At 38.4% G+C, this 14554-nt stretch overlaps 1 protein-coding gene and 1 non-coding gene across 35 annotated transcripts in view; one reads left to right on the forward strand and one right to left on the reverse strand.

The window, feature by feature from the left end:
- The window catches only part of ANK2 (ankyrin 2), a 402581-nt gene that overhangs the window by 137562 nt on the left and 250465 nt on the right, over nt 1–14554 (reverse strand). For 31 of the 34 annotated variants that reach the window (XM_045284229.1, XM_045284255.1, XM_045284253.1 and 28 more), the window contains 5 exons: nt 13379–13477; nt 7802–7999; nt 5640–5738; nt 5376–5474; nt 112–210 (listed from right to left, as the gene is read on the reverse strand). In XM_045284229.1, coding sequence (XP_045140164.1) covers nt 112–210; nt 5376–5474; nt 5640–5738; nt 7802–7999; nt 13379–13477 — 594 coding nt within the window. The remainder of the gene's footprint in view (nt 1–111; nt 211–5375; nt 5475–5639; nt 5739–7801; nt 8000–13378; nt 13478–14554) is intronic. The other 3 variants (XM_045284257.1, XM_045284256.1, XM_045284258.1) reach the window with 1 other exon arrangement.
- On the forward strand, nt 12773–12904 carry LOC115873396. The gene has a single exon (XR_004048393.1). It is a non-coding gene; the product is annotated as a small nucleolar RNA SNORA36 family (small nucleolar RNA).

Raw genomic sequence — 14554 nt, forward strand, 5'->3', positions numbered from 1 at the left:
TGTATTGCGTCCGTGCTGTCCCTAGCAATCGAATGCATCCCCGTCAGGCAGTGAGATGGCCCGCTCACAGTGGCGGGCGCCACGCAGAGAACTGGGAACTTGAGCACCTACCCTGGCTCTCGCATCAACCAGGGCCCCGTTTCTCAGAAGGCACCGGACCACTTCCACCTGCCCAGCCCGGGCGGCCATGTGCAGGGCAGTCTCCCCACGCTGCCAGGAGACAAAGGTCAATGAATCATCAATCAGCGTACTACTCCGGATGGTAAAGTATACAGACAACACTTTTTGTAAAAGTCAGTAACATTTCCAAGGGTTTCTGACGTTTCTGTGATAAAGCATAACCATGTAGCCTAGACGACACGTTTTTATTCTTCTCCATCTTCATCAAGGATACACACACGTTTTGTTTTTTCCAGTTCCATGGCAACCCAGTGAACTTACCCACACACATATGTAGATATGTGTAACTTCCCTATCAGCCTAGCACAACTCAAATTGTTTTTGATGATAAAGTTATCTTTATTCTAGAAACCTAAATATCTGTCGTCATCACACCTGGCTGTATTATCTCAACGATTTCATGGTAACAGAGAGCTCTACATGTTGAAGACCAAGTCAACACATTGCAGAACAATCACCATCATCCCACTATGCCTGAGTCAGACGTTCTAACCACTCGGAATGCCTGAACGAAATGAACTCTCCATTTGCAACTGTATCACGACTGAAATATCTATTTATCCTGGGAGCCCCTATTTAATATTAATGAGCATATTTAATAACAGACAGCTATTGGAGAGAAATACTGAGATGTGAGTAAAGCAACTGTTAACTGCCATCCAGTCAGTAGGCAGCGCCGGACAGGACACCTTGGGTGTCTTCACGCTGCATGGAGGCACGGTGACTTTGCCAGGGAACAGTAGCTTAGGCTGCAGCCTGAAGGGTAAGGGTTAGATGTGAGAGACCTTGCTCACTGGGAAGCCTACTGATTTTTGATGCTGAGACTTTTTTGGTTCTTTAAATTATTATTATTATTATTATTATTATTATTAGCATATTTTAAAAGCATTTGTATTTGCAAAGAAAGTAGCTTTTATTTATATAACTTTACAGTTAAATAAGAGTAAGGCATAAGAATCAAATGTGGCACCTGGGAGGGAAATAAAAAAGAATCAGACATATTACACCTTTATCTACTACAATTTTAGAGAGGAAGTTGGATTTAACCAAGTACAGCAAGCCATCCCAAAGAACCCAACTTCATTTTAAAGTTGGTTGTGGAGATTTCAAGTTGCGTGTAAATTCCAGTGCGTAATGACATCAGATGGCTCATAGGACAAACCCTTAAACACAGAAGCTTGAGGGAAAACTTTAGTCTTGGTGCACACTGCTCACTTAATTTGTCCCCATTTTCAGGGAACAGTAACTTATGAAGATGCGAGAAACTGAGTTTTGAATGGCTTGCTTTGGAAAGCACTAATTCAGACATCCACTCTCTCTTCTTTCTGTGACGGCTCATGGGTTTTCTAATAGCTGGTTGGGATATGCCATATTTGATTTTTATGCAGCAAATGCATCTGGGAGCACATTGTTTTGGAAATCAGGAATTAAAATAATTGTTTTCATATTTAGGAAATCCTCAAAGATAGCAATTTTTTCTTCTTTGGACAACTGTAATTTCTAACCTGCTTCCTATACCTCATAGAGCCAAGTTCTAAATAGACAAGGCTAAAATCTTCTAATTAATCATTTAAAAACAGCAACAATAAAAAATACCCCAAACTCTAATCGTTACCATGATTCTAGGCCTCATAAAGCATACTAACTTTCTTCATTTGGGAAGAACAAACTTACTGTCAATGGATTAACTCAAGGATGCATTAGGAGTCCCTGCTCCGTGATGAATAAACATCTGCATTTTACAACTCAAGCTTATTGAGTTTTGAAAATCTAATAATGCACCTGATATTCATCTTGATATTTTCAAAATCCTTATTTTATACTTCAAATGAGTTCCTTTTTATGTTTTAAGCATATTTGAAATTTATGAATAAGCTTGGAAACCTAATACAAATATTAGAAATTATATTTAAAGCAAAACTATGTGCATATATCTGGTTTTTCTACTCTATAAAAATGCTCTTGTTTTATCTTTGTTTAATGAATCTGGGATAACTTATTTCCATTAACTTTTTTAAAATGTTGTTTCCTGTAAGCATACGTAAGAAAATGAATGACTGTATTGATTGTCACATGTTCCATCCTATTTGTCTGATGGTCCAGCAGCCTTGGTGTCCTTATTTGGAGCTAAGTAACTCTATGGGTTAAGGATATTTTTCTAACAGAACATCGAGTGTTAACTCTGCCATAAATCCATTGATTCGTTTTAGGAAGAAGAAAAACTTTGTAATATCTTACTCTGTACTTTTGAGAACCTTGAAAGTGCATGGGTTTCTAGTCAAATTGCTCAATAGGGATTCTGGACTATGGATGTATTGTGACTGGCAGGTCAGTTTTCTGGTTCAAAGTGCATTCACAAACTTTCTGGAAAGTAGCAATGCAGTCCTAATATTTGCTCCTGATTGAGTCAGTGATACACCTCAAATGTGGACTGTTTTTTTCCTTTTTTTTAAAGACAAAAACAAGACTGGCAAGAGAGTGAATATGCTCATGTCCAAAGCAGGTACCACGTTCATGCCCCTCTTCTTGCTTGTTAAAACTGACCTTGCTGACAGCTACATTGACTTCCACTTTGGCTGCATCAAGTTGAAAGCATCAAAGCACAACAGATAGCATTGCATTCAAAAATGCAACAAATTTTCAAGCAACACACAAAGGCTCTAAGGGTGGGGAGTCTGCGGGTCAGGGGGTGACCAACTCTGACACAGCAAGCAGGCATTCAGTGTTCACACAGTTTCTTAATCAACCTGCAAGGAGTTTGGGACCCTGTAACTATACATCCATGACCTGGAATCCACAAATCCACAAGCATTCCATTGATAAAGAAAGTTAAATTCCTCTCAATGTAGCATGGCCAGACATAGCAAATAAAAATACAGACCAGCCAGTGAAACTCTAATTTCAGACGAACAACAAATGATTATTTCTGTGTAGGTTTGTCTGTCCCAACTATTAGACTGGATATACTTATATGAAAATGCATGTTATTTTTCTGGAATTAGAATTTCACTGGTAGCTCTGTAGTTTATCTGGCGATTTTATCTATATGGTGTTGTCTCCCTGAGTGCACTTCTTAGAAAAACAAAATGAACAAACAAACAAATCACTAAGAAAAATGTTTGAATATTATTAGATTACCAGCTGTCTCTCAGAGTGTTTTTAAGGGAGCTGGTTGGACAGAGCATATGTGACAAATGAAAAAACAGAAGAAAATGAATAACTTTAGAATAACAATGAAAACTTACAATAGCACTTGTCAATTTTGGAGGTGCCTAAGAAACTAAAAGAAAGAATATAAAAAAAATCACTTTTAAAAATGAAACTTGGCTTCTTTTTACTTGAAGATTTACATGCATCCTTTATAGTATGCTAAGAAAGTCATATATTAATAAATGCTGTACAGCATGTTCTTTTCAGAAGGCAGCATGATGTGGAACCACACCCTCTAAAGATTGAGAATTGGACTTGGAGAAAAGGAACAAATTCAAGGTGGCTACAAAAGTCCAACAATCTCAGGTGGATTGCTCTTTGATGATTTTGTAAAATCTTCCTCAAAGAGACTAAGCTGGGGGATTCCAGTAAAGCACCACTTAGGATGCACTTGTATATGTTATTCATATAGCATGATCACACAGTGTCATCTGCCCTAGCCCTGTGGATACTGAGATGCAAATGAGGAAGTAGAGCGCAGTAGGCAGATGCACTGAGTACTGCACTTGCTGGAGGTTCTGGCTGATTTGTAGGTCTGTAAAGGTGTCAATAAAAAGTTCATCCAATGAATGGATGACATAGATTTCTGTTACAGTTATGGAAATTGAACACAAGTTGGAGGGTTTTGAAATGACTCTTCTGCTTAATTTGAATAATTACAAGTGAATGCATAATATTATTATTTTAAGACCAGTATGTCATTATTAGGGAAATGTATAAACATAGACTCCATATTTAAATGTTTATATATTTAAATGATTTTATAGCCCAGGTTATACATTTAAGTGGTTTTATGGTCCAGTTTTTAAATAACATGAAGAAAGTATGCAATGATAATGTTTGAAATCAAATACACTGATTTCCACAATGGGTTTTTTCCACACCTCATAAAGTTCAGCAGAAAGAGTGTCCAAAACAAAGATAAATAAAAAGTACGTGGGGATACAAATAAAATCTGAAATTTGACATTCTTTTCGTGAACTAAATAGAATGAGACTCCAAAAATTCCAAAAACAATGAATCAATTGCTTTTGAAACTATAATTCATTTCAGGAGCAAGCACTAACTTGCATTTGAGGTGAATTATTTCTGTTGTACACGTTGTGTTTTGTTTTGTTTTTAAATCAGCCTCACAGTGAGATGAATGAATGAATGACTGCACTGGGGAAGAGCACGCAGTTCTGCTCAGAAGAAGAGGGGTTCGCCAAGATACTACGATCAGGCAAAGGGTAAAGGGGCTGAAGTCAAGACACTTAGAAAAAAATATATTTTCAATTGAATTATATTTGGTAAGGGAGATTAGGTAGATGAACTCTCAAATATCTCAGATCAATTGGAAGAATGAGAATTATCTGAATTCATTTCAGGATCCATTTCAAAAGTTTCAATAGCAAAAAAAAAAAACTAAACCAAAAAAATATGTAAGTGGCCTCCACTCTTGCAAAGAAAATCAAATCAAAATTAAAAATCACATTAAGGTTAGGAGAAGGGACATTTTATGTAATTGGTAATTGGATATCAAGTGAAAATGCTTAGTATTGATGTGTCTCTGGTTAATTGTTTGATAATATTTATTATGGGACTGACTATAGGGTTTGATATTTTAACCCAAATTACCTAGAGTAGAATTCAGTCAAGCACTTGAAATGAATCCTGAAGATTTTATTCTAACCCCTCATTCATTCCTTTTCAGGAGCCCTTTGAGGTTTATCTTGCTCTAGTAAATGCATTTACGATGCATGTGCAGTCCATCCGCCTCCAGGAGCTTAAGCTAGTTGACTCCACAGCTTCCATTTCATTTTCTAAAAAAAATTTTTTTCACATCCCATGAAGTTCTTTTCAGTGATGCGCTAGCAGATATTTCAATGTCATAGCGGCCCTTCTGACAGCTCGGTGGCTGTTTCCAATCACACATACACACCTACACAACCCCTGTCTCTGCTGCTCTTTCTCCCGGTGGCAATTCTAAGCCAAGCCATACTCACAATGTTAGTGACATCTGGAGAGGCTCCGTTCTGCAGCAGAAGGAGGACAATGTTCAAGTGGCCCATGAAGGCAGCCACATGTATTGGTGTGAGGCCAGACTGCGAAACAAAGCGACAGCAGTTTTACTCCTCTGCACCGGTGGGGGCTGTGGGGCTTCTTCAGATAAATGACACTTGTGTGGAGGGGACAGAAAGTGGGTGAAAGGAAGAGAAGGAAGGGGCACGAGACGGAAGGTTTCGTGACAAGCTGAAACATTTTTCTACCTCTGTTATAGCTTGGATGGAAGCCCCATATTTCACCAGCAGTTCCATGACTTTGATGCGGTTTTTCTTGCAGGCAATGTGCAGTGGAGTAAAACCATTCTGTGCAAAAGACAATCGAGTTAGTGGGAAACATGCAGATAGGATTCTCACACAACTCCATGCTGGCACATTGCAGGCAATCATGTGACACCGTCACGCAGTCGTGGTGTTCCCGTGTCCTCCAACTCTGCAGGTGTTGAGATTTGGAAAGAAGAGAAGTCATAGTATGTTCCTATGGGCAGTGAAATTTGTGGGCCTGCGGTGGGCCTGTATGTAACAGGTTGTGTGGTTACTAAGTATACGAACCGTGAAGCAAAGGAAAGCAACTGTGTTTCAGAAATCCTAAATGTTTGAAGGCAAACTGTCTGGTCAGGCTGCAAAATGACTTGAATATACCTGGGATGTAAACACGTATTTTCCTGATGAAGAGCCATTTCCTCAGAGAATAGAACTGCTGATCTAATTTACTTTCAAAAAATAAAATCTAAGAATATGCTTGCTTCTATCATAAATCATTTAGCTTTATTACTATTGTTTTAAGAGTGAAAGTCTTGAAAACCAGCAGCAATTATTAACTAGGTTGATATTATTTTTAGATCTGGAAGTTATAATTCTTCAATTAAAGATATATATTTTTAACTTAGGCACATCAGATAATGTTTATTTTATAAAGAAGTGACTTTAAGTTACTGTATATTTCAGGAAAGGTATCAATAATTTTGGGAATAAATGGAATAAGCTGGCAGACAGAAAGAAGAAAGCACATAGAACCCGTAAGTTGCTTTCTAGTTTTCCAAATTAGATGTAAGATTTAGGTGAAATTTTGCAACTTGCCATATATCAAACCCTTATGTTTTACATTAAAAAAATTTCTTTTTATTTTAACAATGATCCTATTGTTGAGTCATACCTACTCTTTTAGCTTGCTGCTTTGCATAGCTCAACAGGGAAGAATCACCACTCGGCACTTTTATGCAATAGCAGTTCTCAGAAAAGCATAGTGTATTGTAAAAGTGAATTATTTATTATTCCACATAATAGACTTATACACATAATTAATCAAATCAGCTCCCTTGTTTATGAGCTATATATCTATATGTAGTTCATAAAGGATTTGCAATTATTCACTATTATATTTTGTAAGCTTATTGACAACTATGTAATTGAAAATGAGTATTCTTCTGCTTATGGGAATATATATATATCCTCATATAATTGCCCATAACCCTAAAGGTATATTGGTTCCCAGGAAATTATGAACACAATTATGCTAATGAAAAATTTCTCATAAATATAAAATTTGATATTTGGTACTAATAAAATTGTCTAGCCTTTAATATTGAATGCCTGACAGCTGCTAATTTTAATTGATGTAACCACATAAAAAAACCTCAAAAAAATTCTTGCTTTCAGTTTGAAAATTAGGAAACAAGTGGCATAAATTAGTACATGCCTAATCCTTCCGATGGTAATTGTTAGAATATAAGTGAAGCAAGGAAGATTTATTCAGTATTAGACTTCCGGAGACACAAAATCTGCCCTGGGGACAGTCTTTCGCAGTTTTCAAATGTCTCACGTAAAACACTCACTGAAACCGTTGAGAGCTAGAAATCACTTTTCTATTCGCATAAGGTTGAGTAATCAGGTCCATAGGGAAATAACCAAATGAACTCTTCGGAGACATACATTTTACACAACTGACGTAGTAAAATATGTTCACCACTTTAAAATCATCTTTTCCCCCCACAGAGAATCATAGCGTTCAACTTTTTCACAGGTTTACATCGAACTCTGTCTAGAACTAGAGTCATCATTTTCGTTTGGTGTCTTGAATCTTATGCTTAAAGTTGCTAATCGCCCTAGAGCTTTCAGATCCATTTGCAGCTCATTAGTTTTAGAAATCTTATGTTGGTGTTCCCCCAAATCTACCCCTGCTCCCCGTCATGGAATAGCAAACTAAGAAGGCATGAATGAGGCAAGCAGCTTGTGGATTTGGGTGAAGAACTTAGCACGATTGGCCACATGTCTGCAACCATGCACTGCTGATGCCTGCACCATTGGCACCCCGTGTGGGCTTGCGGGTCTTGATCTATATTCAGGAAGGTGGCCGGGGCCAGGTTTACCAGAGCTCTTGCATTAGGGTTGGCTCTCTTGTCCAGCAGGAGTTTGGTTACACGATAGTGGCCACAGTGCGCAGCAACGTGCAGAGCCGTCAAGTAGTCCAGGGTGACATCATCAACAGGTGCCTTGTGCTGTAGGAGGTGCTTCACACATTCCACGTGGTCCCCTTGTGCAGCCATGTGAAGAGGAGATAGTCCATTCTGCACATCAAAACAAAACCAAGTCAAAACAACGCGTCATCCGTTGCTCTCGGGTCCCCTCACAACAAGCTCAATTCTTGATCTCTGGCAAAGTTGGTTGCACGGGGAAAATATGTTTTTTTTAATTTTATGGACAAATACTCACAATGTTTGGTTGAGTGGGAAGCGAAGGACATCTTGAATTTCAGAATTATTTCTTAGACAAAACCGAAAGGGCATGATTGTCCTGCATGCACACATAGTAGACATGCCAATTCAACCTGTTTTCAAAACTATGAAGACCCTAGATCTCACTGACCCCGTCCGCAGCACTGCTGCCGTGTCTGAACCCACTGTTGCAGCTTCTGGGTCAATCCGTCTCCTTACTAGTCCTTCTCTTTATCAAATCCAAATTATTTCAACAACATCAGTGAGAGATAGTGTTTCAATTATTTGTATTCATTTCCATCCACACCAATCTATGACGCCACGCTCCTGCGCCGTACTTGACTTACTGTTCGAAAACTTGTTGGACCAGTTGGGTTGATGATGATCTAGACAACTATCATGAAATGAGACTGGTCAGAAATTATTGACTGAGTGACATATTCAAAAAAAAAAAGAGGTGATAGAATTTGCATACACGATGTGGCAAGTGAAAGAGGAGTCAAGCATGACACCAGGTTATCAGGCTTAATAAACCGAATGAATGGGACAGTCATTAATTGAGATAAGCAAGACTCCAAGGGAAGTAGGTTGGAATTGGGGAAAATATCAAGAGTTAATTTTGAATGTATAATATTGGAGATGACTAGTGGACATCCATGTAGCAATAATGAGCAAGTAAGATGAAAACAAAAAGCTGGAGACAGACTGTTGTATGTCTTCTGTATATAGGTGATAATTAAAGATCAAACTAGATGAGAATTCTTTGCAGGGTGAGTGCAGATAGAGAAAAGGCCTAAACCGGACACTGGGGGATCTATTTTGCAGAGAGCTGAACGACCGAGGAGGACCGAGTCTTCTTTAGGAGACGGAGAAACAATAGCTAGTAAACCAGAGGAGTATGGTGTCCAGAAGACAAGCAAGCAAAACGGCTAGAGCAAGGAGGCATGTGGAAGAATGAATTGTGTCAGATGAAAGCAGTGAGAGAGAACACAAACTATATGAGCTCTGATTCATCTAATTTCTGTAGAAATTCTTTTCTGACTTCTTCAAGTTTCTCGTGTTTTGGGAAGTGAAGATAGGGAGGAGAGCGTGAAAAGTTTGAAGGAGAGGGGATAAAATAGGCAGAAGAGAGGGACACCGAATGGACTTGGGACACATAAGATGATTAACTATCAGGCAGCGTTAAAGGCAGACTTGAAATTATTAACCATGAATTTAAAATAAGTCCAGTCATTGTGGTTGTGTGTTTCCTCCAACAAGGGCACTTACAGAAGACAGACTGAATCAAGGTTAAATGAAATATGAATAGAGAATGATGATTGGCAGAGATGAGAGCATACCATGAATTAAATATAACAATCACATATCCAAGCAGAATTTTTAAAATTCTAGTTGAGGTTATGAGGATATTCAGCTAAAAACTAGAAGGAATATTGATGAAGAGGCACAGTGACCTGAAAGGGAATTTTTATAGAATGAGAGGTGGGGAGAATGACATTAAGGTGGATAAACAGAAATAATGTTTCAAGGTAGAATAATGGATGGCTCAACATTGGGAGCTTTTAATCAAAATTAAGGGAGAATAATCCAGAATAAGAGTGTGTGTCCAACCTAAGCCACCTTTGCAAGGAAGACTCGAGGCACTTGCTGATGAAGATCAAGGATTCCAGCTTCTACATGGATTATGACTCAGTATAGAGGGGCAAAATCTTCACAACTGGGCTATTAGGTAACCTCATGATGAATCGCAAAAGTTGTCAAGGATTCTGTCTTGCTTGGATCCCCAATCAATGCTCATGGAAGCAGCAGGCAAAAGATCAAAAGACGAGTTGTATTGGGCAAATCTGCTGCACAAGACTTCCTTCGAGTGTCGAAAAGCAAGGATATTACTTTGAGGACTAAGGTGCACCTGAGCAAACTATGGTATTTTCAATGGCCTCCTATGTATGTGGAAGCTGGACATTAAATACGGAAGATCAAGGAAAAATCGACATGTTTGAATGGCGCTGGTGACAAATATTGTCAGTACCGTGGATTGCCAGAAGGACAAACAAATCTGTCAAGGCTAGAGCGCCCCTTGGAGGCAAGGAAGGTGAACGTCATCTTACATACTTTGGGCATGCTGTGAGGAGAAACCAGTCTCTGGGGCCTGGTAAAGCAGAGAAACAGAGACGGAGGTGAAGGCTCTCAAGGAGAGGAATTGACACAGGGGTGACAGCAATGGGCTCAGGCATGGGAACAATTGTGAGGGTGGTGCGGGACTAGACAGTGTTTTGTTCTGGTGGGTAGAGAGATGCTTTGGGTGATTCTAGAGGACCCGCCCAACAACCCAAACACCGTCCTACCTCTCACACTCCAATCTGGTTAATCTTCCACCTAGAACTCCTTTTTGGAATTATCTATTTTACTTATTAAATTCTGAAAATCTTAAAGGTATGGCTTGGATAATCTTTATCTTGATAATCCCTTGCAGTTGTTTAATATAAAATGATCGAGCAAGGAAGGAATAAATAAATAAATGACAATAATCATATAGTCACAGGTACTTTGTACAGGATTCTTACGTATGTATGCTATGATTTTAGAGGAAGGCTATTTTCTTAAAAATTCCAGCTATATACCCCTATGGTCTCCATTAGTTATCTGACAGTTGCAGGCAAATCTGTGTTCAATTTTATTTTATGGTTTGTGAAAGGGTATATATGCCAATTTCCAATTTGATATAAGATTTTGAATGACTGAATCATGACTAGTTTGAAATTTTGTTAGTGCCATTTAAATTTTAATTGGTTTCTCATAAAAATTTCCAATAATCACTTCATCCTACACATATGTTGCATTTAAGAGATAAATCTTTATAATATCCACCGTATAGACATGGAAATGGAAATAATACCAATCATCTATGTGTTTCCTTCATGTGTCTTCCATTTGTAGCTGCTTTTCCATACCCTTTTCATAGAATAACAGCCATAGCCCTTTGAAGACTGAATTCATGCTCTTAAGATATGTACACTGTTTTGCCCCGAATCATTTTAACATAAAATTCAATTGAATTAGAACATAAATTGAAAAACATTGCTTGTGTTTTATTCCTTGTTTTCCTTGGATTGCCTTAGCAATAGGAACTTACATAGAATCGACCCTGTTCAGGGGAATATAGAGAAAATGTAAGACTTGTCTTTTATATACATTTTTGGGGGTTGTTGTTGTATTAAAGGATCCAAGCACTGTTGACTATGCCATTCTATAGCTCTGTGAGGCTATCTTCAATTTGTGACCCAATATAATTTTTGGTGATCCCCAAAGAGACAAAAGGAAGAAGTATTTATCTGAAATACTGAATGAAGGCATTTACATTACCAAGCCAGTGTAAGGTTAGATAATGAGGGATAATAAACTAATGAAGCTTATAAAATACATTTGATAATGAAAAATTGCCAACAAGTCATCTCACCATTTGGTTTTTGTTTACCTAGAAAAGTATTTATTTCATCCATAGTTGAGGATATTGATGAAACGAGGTTAAAAAGTGCCAGACACACCGGAGATCACCTTGCAGAGGGGTCTCGGGGAGGAGATGAGCCAGTCAGCGATGTAACAACGATGAAAAATACAACTTCCCTCTAGTCCCTAAATGTTTCCTCCCCGCTCCCACTACCATGACTTGAATTCAACCTTGCAAGTCTGGCTAGACCAGAGGATGTACACTGGTACAGATAGGAACTGAAAATACAGGGAATCTAGGGTGGATGAGCCCTACAGGACCAGTGGTGTGAACGGCGATACTGGGAGGGTAGAGGGAGAGTGGGTTGGAAAGAGGGAACTGATTACAAAGATCTATATGTGACCTCCCTGGGGGATGGACAACAGAAAAGTGGGTAAAGGGAGACATCGGACAGGGCAAGATATGACAAAATAACAATTTATAAACTATCAAGGGGTCTCATGAGGGAGGGGGGAGCGAGGAGGGAGGGGAAAAATGAAGACATAATGCCGGGGATTTAAGTGGAGAGGAAATATTTTGAGAATGATGAGGGCAATGAATGTACAAATGTGCTTTACACAATTGATGTATGTATGGATTGTGGTAAGAGTTATATAAGCCCCTAATAAAATGATTTAAAAAAAATGAAAAAAAAACCCAAATGTGCTTGACATACAACGGATGGATGGATGGATTGTGATAAGAGCTGTATGAGCCCCCAATAAAATGATTTTTTAAAAATGAAAAAAAAACTGCCGGACATACTCTGTGCCATAAAGAGAAATATATCTTCTTAATGGACCTTGCAGGTGGCCCTTCCTAACTCACACCTTCCACATCTCACTTGCTAATCCCAAATATGATCAACCAGCACCACCGGTGAGCAATTCTTATTACCAGTATTGCCTATGAGTTAGAGATTGGATGAACTAAAACACTCATCTTGAGTTCAAATTGTACTGCTTTAGAATGATACATTTCTATATGTACATTTTACAACCACTTCAGGAAATCACAAAAATCTAGACCTAAGAATATAAGAAATGGATAAATCTTTGGACTTCATATTCTCATCGACATACAATACAGATATATAACAATATTCTTGTGTAGTAATATAGCACATAATAAACATGCACTTCCAAAGTGTTGAGTTCAGTTCAGGGCAGCTTCCCTGTTCTGCTAATTAAACTTTGGGACATTAAAACAGGCTTGGGTAAATGACTGGGTAGAAAATATTATTCTATTCACTTTGTTCCCTGCCTACATTTAAAATAAATAAATAAACACGCACAAAGATTTTTGAATGTCGACAATTAGTGTCTCTCAAAATGTGTGTTAATTTTAAAATGGTCTATATGTTTCAATACAATTCAATATATATTTCCGTTACTACTATGCAATATACATTTCATATCTACCCAATAGTGGGTAAAAAAAACAAATCCTTGACCAGTGTTTGAATATTACATGTTCACTGCCGTTAAGTTGATGCTGACTCATGGTGACCCTATAGGACAAGTTCAGACTGCCTCTGTGAGTTTCTAAGATTGTACATCTTTACAGGGGTAGAAAGCCCCATCTTTCTCCTGTGGAGTGGTGGTTGTGCACTGCTGACCTGGGAGTAGGCAGCCCAACGCATAAATACAATGACACTAGCAGTCCTTGTTTAGTACTACAGAGAATGCAGAGAATCCCATCTCCCAGAAAGTCATTTAGATGTTCTCTTGCTCATTTTGACTCACCTTAGTCCTTGCCAGCAATGGCGCGCCGCGTTCCAGCAGAAGTTCCACCACTGGGTCATGACCACTTCTCGCAGCACAATGAAGTGGAGTCAACCCATCCTGCCAAAAGAATGAAAGACTAAGCCCTGTGTTAACTTTTCAAGCCAAGATTGCATCTAACCCCAGAGAGATTTTTCTAAACACAATCCGGATGACTCAATAGATAAGAAATAGAATTGTAATTCATTAAATGCTAGAGAGAGAACAGAAGGAGTGAGGAAACTAGATGGACAGAGACTGAGACCCAAAACAAGGAAATGCAGAGAGCTCCCATGGAAAGAGGGTCAGTGGGACGGAACTTGGCTGCTGGCGCACAAGTTTTCATATTCAGGAAGATGGAAGAGCATTCTACTCACTTGGAATCATACCCAGAGATTACATCAACTTCCTCTGTTTTCACTTTGGTTGTCCTAACAAAACTGTTTACTGAAAATATTTCCCAATAATCTCATTCATACACATGTTTCTTTTGAATTGTCACTACTTTGATGAATTCTCCTAAAATGCTTCCAGATGCTCAGAAAAAGCATGAGTAATTTTTCCCCAGCATCATTTAAAACATTTCTGCATATATTTTCAATATTTGACATATTCTGTAATGCTTCCTCAGCAACGAAAATTATTAGTAGTAATATTAAAACTGTACCAAAATTAATTATGCATAATGATATGTTATGTTATGTGTGTTTTTTATGAAACTTCCTGACCTTGATACTTCCGGGGTAGCTTCTCACCACTGGGCAATCCCCAAACGCCTGTTGTTCTGTTTCTCTTATTTTCCTTTTAACTAGCTTGGTCACAAAAGTTAAAGCAGAACAGATGAAAGCACGAGACAAAATGTAGTGAACAAGGAGGAAGATGAGAGAAAAGAAAATCCCGACTATGTAAACTGACTGGTGATTTGAAGCTCAAGGAAAAGAAACAAGTGGAAATAGCAGGGAGTAATCACTGGAAATGAGAGGTGGTGAATCGTTATGAAGATTTGAGATGCTTTTGATACCTCCAGAACTATGTTATTGTCTGTGGAACACACTTCTACCCTGACATACATTGGGGTCACCAATAGCTGGAATCCAAAAGATATGGTGCAATGGCCTATGTCTCTGTTTCCAGGACCGTCTTGCTGTGTTATGCTTT

Source organism: Echinops telfairi, unplaced genomic scaffold (genome assembly GCF_000313985.2).
Source record: "Echinops telfairi isolate 266 unplaced genomic scaffold, ASM31398v2 ScPeMD7_7468;HRSCAF=8506_0, whole genome shotgun sequence".
Classification (NCBI taxonomy): domain Eukaryota; kingdom Metazoa; phylum Chordata; class Mammalia; order Afrosoricida; family Tenrecidae; genus Echinops; species Echinops telfairi.